Raw genomic sequence first — 20,561 nt, forward strand, 5'->3', positions numbered from 1 at the left:
CACCGCCCCTCCAGCTGCAGTGCTCTGCAGATGACTGGGCCTGTCTGAAGTTTTCCTTTCATTTTTAAAAAAAGCTCATGGCCAGATTCTACTATCAGATTTGCACAAGGGACCACAACACAGACATTCTGTTCTCCCTATATATATTGTCTTCTGGCTATTTAGGTCAACATGGTTTTAGTTCTGGAAGCCCTTTATTCAACCCTGGTGTGCCAGGCAATATAGCTGTAGTTATAAATGGATATCTGTTGTGTATGTGAAATAATGTGGTGATGAAAATAGGTTTGTCATCATCTCTCTCTTTCCTGGGGAATTATTCTAAACACGAGATTGTTCTCAGTAAAATTCCTACCCAGTTAATAAGAATGCAGCTGCAGTCAATCTGACTCCAACGTCATATGGTAGTTCGATTTAGATGAGTATTGGAAAGAAAATTCAATTCAATCATGCATCCAAGGTTTGGTCAATAAGTAGAGCTGGGTGAATTTTTTTAGTCAAAACTTGCAGATTCAGGTCAGCCAAATCATTTTCCAAATCCACATCAAATGCATGGAATTTTGTCAGTTGAAAAAAATTATGAGAAAATGGAAACATTTCATTCAATTCAAAACAATTTTTCTCCTTTTTTTTTTTTTTTTGGTTGGGTCCATGAAAAAATTGAAAACTTTTTGTTTATGGTCAACTCGGAATGATTATTTTCCACACAGCTCCACCAATGAAATATGTACTGTTCTTTCACTTGTGTAGAGACTGTTCCATTTCTTTCCCTTTCCAGTTATTTAAGACTGGTGAAAAGCAGTACCAGAGGACTTTGCAACTTCACTTTGTGAAAGACAATGTAAAGGTCAGAACAGATTCTGTTCTGGGTTACATTAGCTGTAAGTTTAAAGGCGGCAATTTCCAAGATTTCTATAGGGAATAATACAAAGCAAGCATTCTCTTTGTCGGCCATAAAATATAAAATTGCCACAGGAAGTCAGCAATATGGTTATTAAATATTTTTAAGCCCTGCAATTTTTTAAAAAGTATTCTGGTGCTGAATGGGATTTTTAGGTGAATATGAAGAAAAGTGTTCGATTAATTTCAATTACAGTTCAGAGCTTGTATGGCCTTGCTGAGACACCAGATGAATCTTTTATTGGACCTGGCCCTTGGGGCGAATTCTCTACAACTCCTAAAATTCAGACTGGATTTTTAGGCTTTGTTCTAAAGGGCTTTTGTGAAAGAGAATCACTTTACTGTACTGTACCAGGCAACTAATGGCTGAAAATAAATGGTGGTTTGTAGAAAAATCCTATGCTTGGCCCTAAAATGAAATTTGTAGAAAAACTTCAGAAAAGGATTAAATAAGCCAGTGATGCATGTTGACATATAGAAACAATACAACAGCAATGGACCAAAGGATTTTTAAAAATGGTCTGCACAGTTTTCCTAGCACCACTACGTAAAGATCTAGAGGAAGAGATTTCTGACCTTGTGCAGTAACAGCAGTTCTTCAAGATGTATATTCCGATGGGTGCTCCCCTTCAGCTGTGCATGTGTATCAAGCCCTGGCTGGAGATTTTCCATTAGCAGAATCCTTTCAGCCTGCACATGCTCTCTATGCCTATCTATGCTGAAAACTGAGGCATTATAGGGATGCATGGGTGAACCACTCTTAGTTCCTTCTCCACCCGAACATCCCATGGAAAACAGTGCAAAGCAGAGGGAAAGGAGAGCAGGTAGTGGAGCACCCACTGGGACACACATCTCTAAGAACCGCAGTGACTGCACAAGGTGAGTAACCTTCTTTTTCTTCAGGTAGCATCCCCATGGGTGCTGCTCTTCAGGTGACTTCCAAGCAGTATCCCCAGAGGGAGGAGGGAGTTTCTGAGCTGACTCTAGAACTGAAGATAGTACTGCAGAACCAAGTGTCATATCAGATCTGGTGGCATGGATCAAAGCGTCATGTTTAGAAAAATATATATACTGAAGCCTATGTGGTGGCCCTACATATCTCAAATTCTTAAGTAATTCTGTGGATGCTGTTAGCGATCTGATAGAAGGTTATCATCCTTGGGGGATGAATGCCCGCTGCATCATAACAAGTGATAATACACCCACCTCGACACTCAGTCTCTGAGCAGAGATTGTAGACCCCTTGGATCTATCTGTGATGGAAATAAACAGTCTAGGTGACTTCTGAAATAGTTTGGTCCTATCTACATAGGATACCAATGTTCTTCTAACATCTAAGATATGAAAACAGGGCTCCTGCAGAGAGCTATGCAGTTTGGGGAAAAGAAAAGAATAACACTGGTAGATGAATGGTCTGGTTAAGATGAAATTATGATTGTACCTTAGGAAAGAATTTGAGGTGTGGGTGTAAAGAGACCTTGTCCTTGAAGAACACAATAAAGCGGGAATCTGCCATCAAGGTCCCCAATTTCCCCAACCATATGGGCTGATGTGATAGCTACTAAAAAGGCCATCTTGAGAGATAAGTGGTGCAGAGTCAAGTGTCCATTAGTACGAATGGAGGTCTCATGATGTATTTAAGTACCAGGTTGAGGTCTCAAGTGAGTGGGGGATCCCTAACCTGGGGGAAAAGATACCCCAAACCATTATTGAAACTTAATGACATAGGGTGAGGAAATATGGAGAACCCTTCTGCTGGAGGATGAAAGGCTGATGTCATGGCCAAGTGGACCTTAATCGAACTAACTGATAACTCTGATTTCTTTTGGATCCAACAGGTCATCTAGGATGACTGACAGTGACAGAGATGCAGGCACCAGACAGTGGCAATGACACCAATGGAAGTAGGGGTGGCATGCAGGGTTGCGTCCACCACCCTCATTGACAAACACCAACTTTCCTGTGACTTTCAAAGAGTAAGTTGCTGAAAGGATATGTTGGAAAACCCTGAACAAAAATAGGAGACTAACTGGAAGTCCCTTTTATCCTCCTCAATATCGTCCAATGGAGGAGCACCTGCAGAAAAGGGTGGAGAGTCCTGCAGTATCAGTGGACAGTAGTGGTCTGGAGACCAGGGTCTCGGTACTGAGAGACGCTCAGTACCCATGAGGAGCAGGGACTCCGCTTTGTCTATTACAGACAGGTCCTTAGTGTATCTGAACTCTTATGATACTGAGTATGGGATTGGTACTGATGCAGTAGCCAAGGACACAGTAGCCAAAGCCGATGGTACAGTTGATGGGGGGAGGAGGGCATACAAATGCAGGCACTGAGGGTATCTCGTGCCATTGCTTGCTCAGTACTGAGGGTGCCAAATGAGTAGGCACCAACAGCAGGGCTGAGCCCAACAGTTCCAGTCCAGATTGCTTATGCTTACCCTCCTTGTCCTTGGGAGAGGATAATGAGGCACTACTGGAGCCATGTCTCTCTTCTGAGCTGTGGGACTTTCTGGCCCTGCTGGCACTGGATGAGGAGTCCCTTGACTCAATGGTATCAAACACAGAGGTCAAGGTTCGGAGACCATAGATCTTGCAGGTGACTTGGGCTTTTTCAGAGCTGGCTCCTTAATGTGAGAGTCTGTGCTCCTCTTTTTGGAAGTTTTCCCTGAAGCTTCTAAAGTCTTTCCTTTCCTAGGGAAAGCCTCTACAAAGGTTGAAGGGGAGTTGGATCTATTCAGAGACAGACGGACAGATAGGGTCTCCTCAGTCAGCAGCTGGTTCCAGAAGGGATCATTCCATTATCAAGAATCAGAGTTTAATCTCCCTATTCTTCCTTGCCCTGGATTTGAAGGCCAGGCAGAAGTTGCACTTCTGGGAGATGTAGAACTCCCCCCCACAATGGACACACTTAATGTGGCTGTTGCTAAAAGGTGTAGCCTCTCAATGAGAGTGTTCAAAATCTGGCAAGCCAGGCATGCCAGCCGGGAGAATGACGGTTTCTAAGGGGATGAAGAGGAACAAAACAATCCACTCAATCCTATCTTTAACTAACTGTAACTATCACTAACAACTAACTATACTAACTAATCCTAAACAAACTACCACAGGAAAAACAGAATACGAGATAGTCGAGGCATGCTCAAGGAGGACATACTAAGACTCCACCCCAGGCTCAGGCAATTGAGAAGGTGAGAAGGAACTGAGGGCAGTTCGTCTTCAGATCCCTATAATCTTGTTGCGCAGCATGAGGAGGCATAGGAAGCATGTGCAGCTGAACGAATGTTGCTAATGGAAAAATCTCTGATCATGGGCTCAAGTGGCGCATATGCACCTGAAGTGGACCACCCACCGGGATATGACTCGAAGGAGAACATTTATTCCCTTATTTATAGCAAAACTCTTGTCTTGTGTAAATAAAACCCAAGCTCTAACACAACTGAGCCTGTAAACATGTAAAAGAGCTTTGTTTTTAATCTCTTCTAAAGATAGATTATTATTCTTTGCATTATAGTACCAGCCAGGTTAGGGCCCCATTGTGCTAGGCATTGTATAATCATAGCATAAGAGACGGTGCCTTTACTGAAGATTTTAGAATCTAAATAGACAAGACAGAGAGAGGGTGGAAGAAAGGAGGTATTATCCCCATGTCACAGATGGAGAACTGAAGCACAGAGCAATTAAGTGACTTGCCCAAGATCACACAGGAAGTTTGTGTATGAACAGGGAATTGAACCCAGGTCTTTGAATCCCCATTGAGTAGTCTAGCTACAGGAATATCCTTCCTCTCAACCCTCTAGGTGAATAAACCCTTAGTTCATGGAAATAAAAATAAAACTAATGAATGTCTATATTTTAATCTTGACACCCTGTACAAGAACTTTCCACTTCCATCTTGTTAATTTCACGTCTGGAACATCTGATTGTAGAAGCCCTCAGCTGAAAAAAAGACTATGATTAAATGTGTTCTTTCCCATTATATTTATTTCATCCATTAACAGCAGACGAATATTGTAGCAGCATTTCTTTTACTCTTTATATAGCATTCAGCTGGAGTAAATTCATATTGCAAGTGAATAATGATGTATCTTACTCATTTTAAATTTTAATAATTGAATGAGAAACAGGGAGGCCTATTGAAAGAACTGTCTGCTGGTCAAAGACTAATGAGAATTTTTTTAAAAAATCTGAGTCATCGGTGTCACGGTAACAATGTATTTTCAAAATCTGATTAGTATGCCCAGCTGCCTTATAAGTGATAGCATAATTGTATTTTCTGTTCTCAGAGAGGAGTTTTATGTTCATAAGAGGTGAGAGAATGGCAGTGTTCTATTTATCTATAAGTCTGATATGGAATGTACTGAATGCTTATCAGTTCAGTTCAATCTGAGTGACCATTCATTGAAAAAAAAAAAATCTGTGGTATTAAGCGACATGGAAGACCCAACTTCCCATTCTTCCCGCCTCCCTACTTTATTCTTTGTTACCTTCTCTTTTTTAATTCATTCAAATATCAAAGCAATGCCCCTTATATATATATATATATATATATATATATATATATATATATATATATATATATATATAACTGCTTCTAAGCATTATGAGGGTATTCTGAAGCATAAGCACCATATTTGTGGTCTGAACCTACATTACTTGTGCACCTGAAACTCCCAGTTAAGTCAAGGGAAATTTTGGGAGCATAAGGAAACAGAGGATCAAGTCTGCCACTTTCCCTCTTAATCAGTAATATCAATTTCAGGAAAGCATGTAAGCATGTAAGTCCCACTGAAGAAAATGGTATAATCCGAATATTAAGCATGTGCTTAAGTTCTCTCCCAAATAGCGATGCATTCCTGCACTGGGGACTAAAATACTACTACACTTTAAAAAAAAAAAAAAAAAAAAAAAAAAAAAGATTCAAACATATGAGAAGCCAACAGAAGTTTTTAAATTAAAGAGGTTTTTTTTTTTTTAAATTATTTCTGAAGACCAGCATAGATAATACCTCACAATGAAAAACAAAATACAGAATTGGAGGCTTAATAAGGCTTTAAGTTAAAATTTGGGCTGTGGAATCATGCAGATTTTCACCATGTTAAAATAAAAGGGCTCTACTACAACTGCAAGCCACAGTGCACAACATAAATCTGATGCAAATTCATTTTACTATATACACCTCCAATCTAACAGATGAAAAGCTAACTTTTCCAGAGTTCAAGTAAATTACATATTTCTACAGAATGACCATTAATTTTAAATCATTTTTGGACTATTTTGGTAACTTATGACTGTTACTTGTTCTGAACATTACTTTTTGTTTGCTAAATCATTTGTCTTTCCATAGAGGGGGTAGGGGGAAGCCACACACTTTGAATATCTTAAATAAGACCCACAAAAATGATTATACAAGGAAGACAGCTGTTCTAAGCAATTAAAGAACACAGTGTTTATCACGGTGCAGGGACACACAGAGAATGAACACAGCTAGACTTAAAAAACCTCAGTACTATTTGTTCAATGTGCCAGCATGTACACAAAGTTTGAGACGTACAAAATATCCAAAGCAATCAATCTTAAGTCAACACAGTGAAAGCCAAAGGGAACATTTATCTACATGTTTGGAAATTCAGCAGAGAGCACAGAGTTACTCTGAGAATAGAAAGTCATCAAAGCAGGCCACCGAGGGATGAAAGAGCAAACAAGCACTTCCCCAGAAGGGATTAGCGCTGGTTGAGGGTATTATTTGCACTAACCTTGGATGAAAGCAGCAGCCAGAAAGCCAATCAGTGTGACCTTCACCTGTCATAATGATGTTCCCATTAGGGAAGGCCCACATCTTCCAGAGATGGTCATCACTTGCAGTCACAAAGATGTCTTTCCGTGGATGTAAAGCCAAACTACGGACGAAAAGAGAGAGACGTAAGAACCTGACTCAGTTTAATCTTGTTATATAAAATCTAAAGCATCATGATTTGATTTTAACAAAAGCAAGGTCTACATTACCATGATTTTGGATGGTGTGTGTAAATATTTATGCTTCCAAAGGATACCTGATATACAAATCCTTTATATATTATAAGCCTGATCCTGCTTTATTTGAAGTAAATGGCAAAACTCCCAAAACAAAAACTTCAGTGGAAACAGTACGGGACTTAAACTCTTAAGGCCCCTATTCAGTAAGGCACCTAGACACATGCTTAAATGCTTTGCGGAGTTGATTCCCTAAATGAGTGCTATAAAAAATTAAAAATGATAAATTATGAACCAACAAAAACAATGTGAATCATTAACACTGTTCCAGAAATAATATACTCAAGAGAGATGGGTAATAGGAAATCAGACTGTGTGTTAGTCCACTGTGTTCATGTGCTTAAGGTGTTCTAAGCGCACAGACACTACTGAAATGTGAATTACACTACAGTAGCTCTGGTTTATTGTTAAGATTTCAGCCACTATTCACTGGGATTAGGCTAAATTCAGCAAATCCATTTCAGTTCTACTCTCAAGATGTTCTGTAGGTTTTCCTTTTGTGTAATGAAGTGATAGGAACATACTGGCTAAGACATTATGAATCTATTATTACCCTTGCCTGAAAATTCATACCAACTTAGTCTACTTTTGGTTTAGCCATTGTGCATCTACAAAAGAAAATGTGAACCTGTTACAATGAACATAACCAAATTCTTTTTTATTTGGGCGTAATCACTTGACTTAAATCAATATTTACTGAGCATCAACACTGTGCTTAGTCCTACATCCAAGAAGGACATAGCCTTGTGGAGCAAATGGCTTAAATAGACCAACAATATAGTTCAGAATCAAAATGCAATGAGAGATGAGAAACTGTATTTTTGTAGACAGATAAGATAATACCCAACAAAGAAGAGTTGATTTAATGTTAGTAGTTTGCAAAGTGTTTAAGGTGAGATCAGACTGGAGAGAATGGATACATAGCAGCTAAGTAGAGTTCCACTCATAAGAAGTACGTGAATGTCACATCAGAAAAACATCTTTATTCCACAGCTCCATAGACCAGGATCCCCTCCTCTGGTAGACCAAGGATCTAACTCTGCTTCAAATCCACTCAAAAACTCACTTATTTTGGTTAGCTTTCTATCAAGAAACACCCACATATGCTCTCCTATTTCAAAGCACCAACTTATAGTACAGGAAAATCTTCAGTTTCCAGGGATTTAACAATTAGATACTCATTTGGAAAGGATTCTCAAAAGAGGAGGAGATCTTGCCACTCTTAGATAAAGAGGAGGATATTGTCCTCACATTTACTGGGGGAGGAGAGAGAGGAAATTATATTATTCAGATACAACAATCATGAATACATAATAAACATATAAATTAGACTGGTCACAATTTGGTGTGTAGCTGGGGAGGGAGTAGAAGGAAAGGTCACATGAAGAGTAACATCCCCAGCCTATTACAAGACAAAGGAGAGACCTAATTGATACTGGTCAACCTGTCTCGGCCCAGAAGTCTCATTGATATAGGTGGACCGTGAAGCACAAAAAAATCTGTGATAACATGACTGTATCTGATGGGAAAGTAGTACTATTGCCAAGATGGGGGTAAGCCAACCAGAAAGGAGCCCCAGGGCTACAAAGGAGGGTTCAGAATAACACCAGTCATAAAGGGGAGTCCATGGAGGTCAAAGGGAGAGGGGCCCAGCAGGGCCTACAGACAGTCTTCATCTCACCTTCAGAAGACATCATGGCAGGCTGCATTAAGTTGGAGCTTCCCAGCTGGCAAGCACATGTGGGCAAAGCCACTGGCAGCATGGCAGGCAGAAGCAGAGCCAGTGCACATATGGTGATGGAGCAGACCTGGGAACACAGTTCTCACCAGGCTGCTGTTCAGATTCCACTGGCGTAATAGATGTAGAAGGAGAATGGTAGGAGGCAGGAAGAAACAGAAGTAGATTCCCAGTAAGGCCTGTATAAATGAAGTCTGCTCAGAGGCAAGGAGTTCCTGCAGTGAAGCTGCTGTACAGGTCTAGAGCATAAAATATGTGTTTAGGCATCACTAAAGCCTGCCTACAATGGGAAAACTGAAAGCCTGAGGTTTTCTGCTTGGCTAATCCCATCATTTTAAACAGTTGGATTTCTCTCCTGTTTGAAAAATTACAAAAATATCATTGGATACCTCTTGAAATCTTGATGTCATACTAAACCCCAATACTTTATCTTCTGACTGCCTCTCCTGTTTCTAAATTTGTCTATTCTGCCCTTCACAATACTTCCATAATTAGCTGGCTGGGTGTCTAAAGAGATCATCAATGGGTCCTGACCTCAGCTTTCAATCATCCCTTTTATAAGTCTTCCTACATTCAGAAACCTGCTAAACAATCTCATTCCTGTCACCTTCACTTCCAACATCCAATTCAAGATTGCGCTGACGATTTACTCTAGATTCATATCCACCTCCTCACTCCACTCTTCTAACCTGGCTGCTGCTTCATAGCTTCCCTACAATTGTCCACAGTTGGAAGTTATTCATTTGCACATCCTGCCCCATCTGTCTGGAACAGTTTCTTCCCTGCCCGCCAAGCCACTGAGATAATTCCTCTCTTCAAATCCAGTCTTTAAACCTTCCTTTCCTCTTCCTTTTAGGTTTCTAAAGTGCTTTGCACTGCTCTTTGTTAAAGGATGCCCTATAACAATAAAGTGTGTTATATATCAGAGGAAATAAGCTCTTGCAATTGGAATGGAACTCGCACTGTACATTGTATAGAGTTTTCTTTTTAATTGCTGAACTCCTGTAAAATGTTGCTGTTCCGACTGTTTTTCCCCCCTTCCCCCAATGGAATTGTACAGGCATAAAGCTAACACCATTTAATTAACAGCACGCTGGGTGACATAACCACCGTTGAGCTGCTTCTTAAAACGGGAAGCACATTCATCCAAAAAAGAGTGCTATGCACAACATTAATTAGGTGCCCTTGTCTTCGTTTTTGGCAACCTAGCATTGAATTGATTCTTGCTTCATCTTTGTTCACAGGGTCTAATTATTTCCAGCACAGAAGACTTAGGGTGGATTGGGGTGAAAATCAATAACAGGACGTGTTATATGAACATTAGTTTCCTCCTCCTCTTTGTGTGTGTGTGTGTGTGTGAGTGTGTGTTTGTGTGCGCGCACGCGCGCGCGGGAAGAGGGGACACAGGCAGCAGTAGGAGAACTCTCAGACATTTGCTGCTGTTGTGCTGTGGAAACAGGTATTTTTATATACCCATTTCAGCAGCAGAAATCATTTAAATTTCTTCATCACTTGCAGTGGTAGATCTATAGTGCTTTCAGTAATTTGCTTTCAAAACACTCATGTATTATATTAATTTACCTTGACTGAATAGTAAACATACAGCATCTTAAGGTGCAGGCTAAAGGAAATTTCAAAGCAAAATACATACTACATAAAAAGCTACATTAAAACAATATTAAGGTTGCAAAGTCAAGAACTCAAAAATTAGGAAATGCCAGAATTAAGATTGCCTAGGCAACCTTATCTTGGCCTCCTTTGTGCTACACAAACTACTATATCTATAGAACCCCTACCTCATTGAGTACACAAGATGGACAGAGATCAGTGAATAGATAATTAATGTTGCTAAAATATTAATGAATTTATCTTCACAACACCCCTCCCAGGTATATTATCCCCATTTTATAAATGGCAAAAACAGAGGCACAGAGGGATTAAAGCCAAAAGTTGTTTATTAATTTTTGGTGGCTTTACTGAGACACTTGGGGCCTCATTTTTCAGAGGACTTAGCATTTTTATAGCACTTTATATGTTCACAGAACAGCTCTCAAGGACTTCAGCAGGAGCAGGGAACATTCTGCTCTTCTTCAAACCTGGTCCCAGGTGCCTCAAACTGGGCACTCTGAAATCAAGGAATATAAAATTAGTGGCCAATTATGAAAAAAATTGGTTTAAGTGACTCTCCCAGCACTAAATAAGAACCCTGTGGCAAAGATAGGGATAAAATCCAATTTTCCAGCATGGCATTCATCTGCATTAGCCATGAGACCGTCTTTTGTCTTCCTGCAATCTCCTGCTTCACTCACTACACATTGCCAACTTCTGCAACAAATGGGGCAGGCGTCCCCTCAGAGAACAGCCTCATTTACTACACAAAACTGATTCATCCCCAGATCAAGTCCAGCCTGTGTACTGAATGAAGCAGGGGTCTTGTGGAAAAATAGTATGTGATCATGTAACTGAACACTGTATCACAACACATATCCACAAAGAAGCTGAATTAATGGATGCACGGGCAAACTTAATTTCTGGCATTTCCTAATTTTTGAGTGCTTGACCATACCAACATTTTTAATGTAGGTTTTTTTAATGTTATTTCCTAAGTTTTTACAAATAATGTGACCATAGAAATTCCATCATGGAGGGGGACCACATTCTGCTCCCACATGGGACATCAGTAGGGCAGGGACTTTTAGATCTACAAAAGAGTCCCTTATCACTTGAGGTAATGGAGCAACTGACAGCAGTGGTAAGTTGTTATTCTTTGTGGGACAGTCACTGCAAAGGTAGGGGATACACCTTTTGCCTGTGGGTTTCACAGCTATTTGCTGACCACAAAGGAATATTGAGATTCAGGAATCCTGGGTTCAGATCCCGATTCTGGAAGGGATTAGTGGTTATAAACTCTCTTGTCCCTATTCCCACCTCCCCTGGTTTCTATCCTCCTCTCTACCACCTTCCCCCCAGGTCTTCCTCCTGTTATGCACCCAAGTATTCTGCATTTGAAACAGGCTTTTGTTCTATATCCACCAAGATGCCAGTAAGGGAGAAAGTCTCCCTACTCAGCTCTGATGCCCTGTATCACAATGGACGCTGGCACCTGGGAGGAGAAATTGCGGGGAAAGTCCTGCTCAGTCACTGCATAGGAAGAGCACATGTGCAGACCAACTGATAAACAGGAGCTATATTAAGAGGGAGCAGGGTTGGTGCAGATGGAATTTAGCTGCCAAACTCTAATAACCCTCTACTGAACATATACAAACTGAAATTTTCAGAGCTTCATGATTTAGCTGAGTTTGTGTGGATTTTCACAGGAATGACAAAAGGCACATCCTTGACACCAGGGCAACCCTTCTGATAAATTTTGAGTCCCTGCTCCAAAGAATAGAGACATTAGAGCTTCTCAGCCCAACAACTGTAAGAATTTAACATAGGTAAAATCAGTACATTTTTCCATAATCTCATTCTCAGACTTTTTTTTTTTTTTTTTTAAATCAACCTGAGTTAGACAACTGGGCTTGGAAATTTCAGCCTGAACAGTTACAGTCTGGTGAAGTTATAAGCAACTGAAAACTGGGTCTTATAATGGAAATTGTTAAGCAACAGTAGCTTTACCTAACAGCTCCACCTGTAATAGTAAGAATATACTGGGTAATTAGTATTTCAGATTGGCAACTGGATTCTGGAAAGCTTTGCTGCCAAATGTAGAAATATAGTTAATATCTTTGCATTAAAAATGTTTGCCATATATTGGTCAAACTATAGTAACTCCTTTAACTATAAGCCATTCTAAACGTCTCTCTCAGCAAAACAAATCACCCTGTTTATTTGTGAGTTGTTAACTAAGCCCTCTTGAAATTATCTGATTAAGCCTGTGGAATTTGTTGGGGGCCTTTATGCCTGCTTCTTATGTTTGCTATAAATGGTTAGAGGATGGCCAGAAGGCAAAGTCACTAACGCCCAAACCAGCAAAACGATTAATTATATGTTTAACTGCTAGGAACACTGGCAGTCCTGTTGAAATCAGTAGCACTATTCACGTATGTCTGTGTTTAAGAGTTTTGCCAAGCTGCATCTTAAAAACACAGATTTTAGTATTGCATAGAGAAAGTTTTGATTTATTCCCAAGTCTCTCAGCTGATTAGTAACAAATCAAACCAATTACTATATTTTCGGTACCAATGGTCTAGTAGAAAGAATGGTTTTGTTTGGATTGCATGTCTTGGATTGCACTTTTGTACCCCCAGTGGCAACATTAGATGTGGCCCAACTAGGCAGATGCCCACATAAATAAAATCATCCCAAGGTACTTCTATGTGCCTTTACTACTCAAAGTACAAACAGGAAAGTCAGAAATGCAGACAAGCAAATAGAGGGGGCAGACTGATGTGCACTCCTGGAAAAGGTTTTGAGAAGAATCCTGGTACATAACCATCTGAGGTGAATGGCTGATGAAAATGCAAAGGCTGGGCCATCAGCCATGAGGCCTATATATGTCTCCTTAGGAACACAAGCTGAGTGGGGTGAAGGGGAAGGTGAAACAGGAGGCAGTGGGGACAATAGAGCCATCTGGTCACTGGCCATGAAAATCCCTCTGCTTGCTTCTTCAGCAATTGGGATAGGAGAGGAGGCAGGGGGGAGAGAGAGAAACCAAAGGAGAAAGTCCTTACCTCCATCCTCCACAGAGGAGAATTCACTGGCCAAACTCACCCCCTCTGAGATTTGACCTTATTGATCATTTAAAAACAAAACTACCAGAAAAGCCTCACCCTCAACACCCCCCCAGACTTTGCTGGTACTCCCAGTATTCCTCTCCTGAACTGCTATTAGAGGTATCTCATTCCACCTCCTTTATGTCTTGGTTGGAACTAATTGGTCCCACCTGCCATCTTACCTCAGCTATAATTATTACCTTGACTTTTAATACTGGGTTTTAGCACCTGAGTCTAGGATTTTTTTTTGTTAAAAATCCCTGTATTCCTACCCAGGGCCTTAAAGCCTGCCTTCTTCTAACAAAATGAGAGAGCAAAAAAAGGAAGGAAAAGAAAATATGGAGTGAAAGCAAAATAAAAGTAAAACAGAAAATAAAGCAAAACTGTCAACCAGTAAACAAACAATGGACTAGGATACAGGCAAATCCCACAACATTCAGATACAAATAATTTTTTTTCATATTCCAACATGCTAGCCTGTGTTTCAGGGTGGATCTCAGTTATGGGCCTTTTTTTTTTTTTTTTTAAATTCTATTGATATTGGTGGCCCTTTTCATTTTATTTTTTTTACCTGTATGAGTTAGGAACAGGGGGGGAAAAAAGGTGCAAACAGCTTTTACTCAGGAGGGCACCAACATACCTAAAACCTTCCCTTCAGACCATCCAGCAATCCTTTGTAGACCACAATTCATCAACTGTCCTAATCCTCTAAGGGTTTTTAATCCACCTCTCCAGAAATGAAAGGCTGAGAAATTAACCCATGGAGTCCTCCAACCTAGCCCTTCTCTATATCATGCATGCAAAATCTTCAGTCTCAGTTACACACTACTCACGGATTCACAATTAGTATGCATATTTATGAAGCTGCACCTCACTAATCTGCACTTTGTTAATCCATTTACTTTATAACTCACCCAAATATAGCATCCCCTTAAAATGTAATAGCAGAGTGCTATACTGCAATGAAGTTTTGTTATCAACACTACAGGGTTATACAAAATATTTTATACATTAGAGTATATTATAAAAGATCATTAATTGAAAATAAGCAAAACTTTTCCAAACAAAACTTTCCTAGTTTTTTTGTTGTTGTTGGTTTGTTCACTTACCTGAAAATGAGCAAAATTCAGTAAATTGCAATGGACCCCCAAGTCTTTATGTGAAGTAGCTAGATTTTACTGCATTTGATTGGAGGGAAGAGTATCTTCGCAGACAGGCTGGCTAACCTAGTGAGGAGGGCTTTAAACTAGGTTCGATGGGGGACGGAGACCTAAGCCCGAAGGGAAGTGGGACACCTCAAGGAAGCAGAAGGAGGAGGATGCAGCAGGGGAGACCTCCCGATTCATACTGAGAAAATAGGGCAATCGGCTAGTTATCTCAAGTGCCTATACACAAATGCAAGAAGCCTGGGAAACAAGCAGGAAGAATTGGAAGTCCTGGCACAGTCAAGAAACTATGACATGATTGGAATAATTGAGACTTGGTGGAGTAACTCGCACGACTGGAGGACTGTCATGGATGGGTATAAACTGTTCAGGAAAAACAGGCAGGGGCGAAAGGGTGGAGGAGTTGCACTGTATGTAAGAGAGCACTATGATTGCTCTGAGCTCCAGTATGAAACTGGAGATAATCCAGTTGAGAGTCTCTGGGTTAAGCTTAGAAGCAAGAACAATAAGGGTGATGTCATGGTGGGTATCTGTTATAGACCACCAGACCAGGAGGACAAGGTAGATGAGACTTTCTTCAGTCAACTAGGGAAAGTTTCCAGTTCACAGGACCTGGTTCTCATGGGGGACTTCAATCACCCTGACATCAGCTGGAAGAGCAATACAGCAGAGCACAAACAATCCAGGAAGTTTTTGGATAGTGTTGCAGATAACTTCCTGGTGCAAGTGCTGGAGCAACCAACTAGGGGCCATGCTTCTCTTGACCTGCTGCTCACAAACAGAGAAGATTTGGTAGGGGAAGTAGAAGTGGGTGGCAACCTAGGCAGCAGTGACCATGAGATGGTCAAGTTCAGGATCCTGACAAAAGGAAGAAAGGAGAACAGCAGGATACGGACCATGGACTTCAGAAAAGCAGACTTTGACTCCCATAGAGAACTGATGAGCAGGATCCCCTGGGAGGCTAATAGGAGGGGGAAAGTAATCCAAGAGAGCTGGCTGTATTTTAAAGAAACCTTATTGAGGGCACAGGAACAAACCATCCCGATGTGCAGAAAGAATATCAAATATGGTAGGCGTCCAGCTTGGCTTAACAAAGAAGTCTTTGGTGAACTTAAACACAAAAAAGAAGCTTACAAGAAGTGGAAGGTTGGTCAGATGATTAGGGAGGATTATAAAAACACTGCTCGAACATGCAGGAATGAAATCAGGAAGGCCAAAGCACGATTGGAGTTGCATCTAGCAAGGGATGTGAAGAGGAACAAGAAGGGTTTCTACAGGTATGTTACCAACAAGAGGAAGATTAGGGAAAGTGTGGGCCCTTTACAGAATGACAGAGGATGTGGAGAAAGCTGAGGTACTCAATGCCTTTTTTGCCTCTGTCTTCACAGACAAGGTCAGCTCTCAGATTACTGCACTGGGCGGCACAGAATGGGAAGGAGGTGAACATCCCTCAGTGCTGAAGGAACAGGTCCAAAACTATTTAGAAAGATTGGACATACACAAGTCCATGGGGCCAGATGCAATGCACCCGAGGGTGCTGAGGAAGTTGGCTGATGTGATTTCAGAGCCATTGGCTATTATCTTTGAAAGCTCGTAGCTACTGGGGGAGGTCCCTGAGGACTTGAAAAAAGCAAATATAGTGCCCATCTTCAAGAAAGGGAGGAAAGAGGATCCAGGGAACTACAGACTGGTCAGCCTCACCTCAATCCCTGGAAAAATCATGGAGCAGGTCCTCAAGGAATCCATTTTTAGGCACTTGGAAGAGAGGAAGGTGATCAGGAACAGTCAACATGGATTCACCAAGGGAAAGTCATGCCTGACCAATCTGATTGCTTTCTATGAAGAAGTGACTGGCTTTGTAGATGTGGGGAAAGTAGTGGACGTGATATACCTTGATTTTAGCAAAGTTTTTGATATGGTCTCTCATAGTATTCTTATCAGCAAGTTAAGGAAATGTGGGTTGGATGAATGGACTATAAAATGGATAGAGAACTGGTTAGAGCATAGGGCTCAACGAGTAGTGATCAATGGCTCCATGTCTAGCTGGCAGCCGGTCACAAGCGGAGTGCCCCAGGGGTCGGTCCTGGGGCCAGTTTTGTTCAACATCTTCATTAATGATCTGGAGGATGGGGTAGATTGCACCCTCAGCATGTTTGCAGATGACACTAATCTAGGGGGAGCGGTAGATACCCTTGAAGGTAGGGATAGGATACAGAAGGACCTAAACAAACTGGAGGATTGGGCCAAAAGAAATCTGATGAGGTTCAGTAAGGACAAGTGCAGAGTCCTGCACTTAGGACGGAAGAATCCCATGCACAGTTACAGACTGAGGACCGATGAGCTTGGCAGCGGTTCTTCAGAAAAGGACCTGGGGGTAACAGTGGATAAGAAGCTGGATATGAGTCAGCAGTGTGCCCTGGTTGCCAAGAAGGCTAATAGCATATTGGGCTGCATTAATAGGAGCATTGCCAGCAGATTGCAGGAAGTGATTATTCTACTCTATTCGGCATTAGTGTGGCTGCATTTGGAGTATTGTGTCCAGTTTTGGGCCCCCCACTACAGAAAGGATGTGGAGAAGTTGGAGAGAATCCAGTGGAGGGCAACAAAAATGGTTAGGGGGCTGGAGCACAAGACTTATGAGGAGAGGCTGAGGGAACTAGGCTTGTTTAGTCTGCAGAAGAGAAGAATGAGGGGGGATTTGATAGCAGCCTTTAACTACCTGAAATAAGGTTCCAGGGAGGATGGAGCTAGGCTGTTCTGAGTGGTGGTAGATGACAGAACAAGGAGCAACACTCTTAAGTTTCAGTTGGGGAGGTCTAGGTTGGACATTAGGAAAAAGTTTTTCACTAGGAGGGTGGTGAAGCACTGGAATGGGTTACCTAGGGAGGTGGTGGAATCTCCATCGTTGGAGGTTTTTAAGATGCGGCTTGACAAAGCCCTGGCTGGGATTATTTAGCTGAGGTTAGTCCTGGTTAGTCCTGCTTTGAGCAGGGGGTTGGACTAGATGACCTCCTGAGGTCCCTTCCAACTCTATGATTCTATGAACAGAAATGTAGATTTCTCTAAATACTTTTCTTAATAGCAAAAACTGGTCCAATATACAATCAAACCCGAGTCAAATGTTCTATTCATAGGTATCATGCTGACATTAAATATGTTGTAGGCCCCAATCCTGAAAAGAATTTTGAACACGGTTAACTTTCTGTACTGAGAACGTGCCATTAACTCCACAATGCAGAAAGTTAAGTACCTACATAAGTTTTTGCAGGATTGGGTTCTTGATTTGCTGGGAGCAGGAAGGCTACCCACAGATCCCATAGGTAATATACACATTATAACCAATGTTGCATTCTCATGTATTATGACGCTCAGGAATATAATTTACAGAAAAAGATTATATTTCCTTTGTGCTTGAAGTACCTGTGGACATTTTAAGCCACATAGCTTAGACTATGACAAAGCTGTGACTTCCACTATTTAAATATATAGATAGATAGACAGATAGATAGATATATTTAAACTATAACAAAATTAATCCAAATTTAGGCTAGCAATTATTTGAACAGCCCCAGGAAAATCTGTGTGAATAAGTGTAAGGCAAGTATTTTATTATAATCCAAGGATCATATACATATTCCTGATGGCCCTAGTGGAGAACCGAGAGTAGGCAGGGTAACTATTGAAAACTGCTCCTCTTACTTCCCAAAGTTATGAGCCAAATTCACAGGTGACATTAATGATGATGTAAATTACAAATCAGGAGGTTGGTGTGCCGTAAGAAGAGCTGATTTATATACCCAGAGGCAGAAACAGAGAGTAAGGCAGGAGAAACCAACTGGAAGGTACAAGAAGGTGTACGTTAAAGCAGGGGGCAGCAACTTACACCTTCTTGTTACTTCTGTTTTCTGAGATACTTTGTCCCTGGTGTGAAGGCTGTGCCTGCTCACGTGGATTTACCAATATGTAATTTATATTCCCCATGTCAGTAAGATTTTAATGTGGTCTAACATCTGGCACACAATTTTCCTGTAGCCCCTTAGTTCCACTGACAGTGATCTGACAAACAGTCAAACTTCCTTTATTTCTGCACTACCCTGCACTAAACTGACAGTTCAGGGGACATGGGTCCTTCACAGAATGTAAAGAAGCTGCTTGGCACCCTTGTGAGGGTTAGACTGTGCTCATTAGACACAGCCCCAAGGAGAGGCCAATGTGCAGCTGCACCATCTCTGGGGAAACTCAGGCAGAGATTGTGCCCCGGAGGATCAGAATTCTCTGGTGGGTGAGGAGGCTGCGTCAATCCCCAGCCCTGGCAAAGGTACAGTTTGTTTTCCTCAGTGCACCATGCTCCAATATGCAGGGGAGAGTAGCGCCATAGGCCTGTCTCCTCCTGACCATTTTGGGGCAACGTATACCTGGGGGGGGTATGGGGGGGACTCAGACGGAATAGTCCCAACATTTCATTTAGAACAGGAACTGTGAATATTCTTGGCCTTGATACAATTTGACCCTGTATGGATTGCATGGATGTCCCTATGATTCCCTAAGGATTTACTGGTGCTACCTATTTATTGTAAGATCTTTACTTACATTGAAAGCACTTTGAGGCAGGAACCATCTTTCTTATGTTTGTAGAGAGCCTAGCACAATGGGGTTGTGCCTCCAGGCAAAACCACAACACAAATAATAAATAATCACAACAAACAATACCTGTAGGCACGTCAATTCCAGGCCATTTCTCATTTAGACTTGTTGCATTTAACGGAGACAATGAAAAGAAAGGAACTATTATTCTACTGGATAAAGAGATTTTAAAGTCACTGAGAAAAAAAAAAACTAGATGAGTACATTTCCACCTGCTGAAAACTAATGTCAAAAATATTCCGCATCATTTACAATTTCACAGAAGCTGTGCAGATTTTCCTGTTGGTCTCTGTTTAAGGGAAACTATATTAAAATGGAGATGAGTCCGAGTGCCACTAAACATACCAAGCCAGATTGTGATGACCCCCCTCCCCAGGCAGGTGGACAAATGAGGAGAATTGTACAAGAAGCCTTTTCCCACTGCATCCCCATGCAGCATGAGCCTCTATCGCAGAGTTTGCTGGTCTCTGATACTGCTGCCTAACAGTATGTCTATGCTGCACATTAAGCCTGGGCTCTGACTCAGGTTTGAGCCCAAGCTCCCCTTCCATCCACACACAAATCAATTTGAGTAGAATCAGCAACCACTCAGGACTCAGCTCCTACGGCCCTAGTATCGGGGTAGGTCAGAGCCTAAGTTCCAGCAAGTCCTGTCATTTTACAGTGTGGATGCAGCTCAGTCAACAGACCTGAGTCAGAAGTATATGTAGTGGGGACACATTAGCACAGTTTTGAGACTCAAGTCCAGAACTGTAAACCTAGCTTTAAAATATAGTGTGGATGCTCAAATGTGGGCTTGGAAACATGGAGTCCACAAGCCTAGGTCCCAGAGCTCCAGCTTAGTGTAGCATAGGCATACATGTGGTTAGTTATGTCCCCCTACTCTCTGGTGCTGGCCAGTCATAGAACAGAACATATGCTGAATCTTGTTATGGGGAGAGCAGCAGCTGAGCTTCCCTCTCATCCCTGGACAATGCCTCATGTTATACCCACTGCAACATGGCTCTATCTGACTTCTAGCACAGGGCTCACAATAAACCCCTAAGTCAGAGCCTCTTTTGATGTGTGAGGTATTCTGCAGTGAATACATGAGAAAAACATTCCCTGCTCAATACATAATGGAGGCCTATTTTCTGCCCTTTGTGCTATTGAAGTATGTACTTTCGGGGTACTGAGATAATAGCTTGTCTTCCTTCGTAATGAAAGACAAACTGCCTTTTCTAAAATGCAATTTTAGCTTGATCAACTTGAAAAGATGCAGATCACTACAGCAAGAGTTTCTATCTGTAGCCTGTTTTGACTGTTTTGACTGTTTTGACTTTCATCACTGTTGTTAACAATTCCCAGTCAGCTTTTCACAGATGGGTAGAAG

General features: G+C 41.4%; 1 protein-coding gene across 6 annotated transcripts in view; it reads right to left on the bottom strand.

The window, feature by feature from the left end:
• SPAG16 (sperm associated antigen 16) overlaps window positions 1–20,561 on the bottom strand; it is a 667,175-nt gene that overhangs the window by 264,321 nt on the left and 382,293 nt on the right. For all 6 annotated transcript variants that reach the window (XM_067548711.1, XM_067548708.1, XM_067548713.1 and 3 more), the window contains one exon: window positions 6,650–6,793. In XM_067548711.1, coding sequence (XP_067404812.1) covers window positions 6,650–6,793 — 144 coding nt within the window. The remainder of the gene's footprint in view (window positions 1–6,649; window positions 6,794–20,561) is intronic.

The sequence above is a fragment of the Emydura macquarii genome, unplaced genomic scaffold (assembly GCF_026122565.2).
Source record: "Emydura macquarii macquarii isolate MOO-44397 ecotype Brisbane River unplaced genomic scaffold, CSIRO-AGI_Emac_v2 contig_1253, whole genome shotgun sequence".
Lineage (NCBI taxonomy): Eukaryota > Metazoa > Chordata > Testudines > Chelidae > Emydura > Emydura macquarii.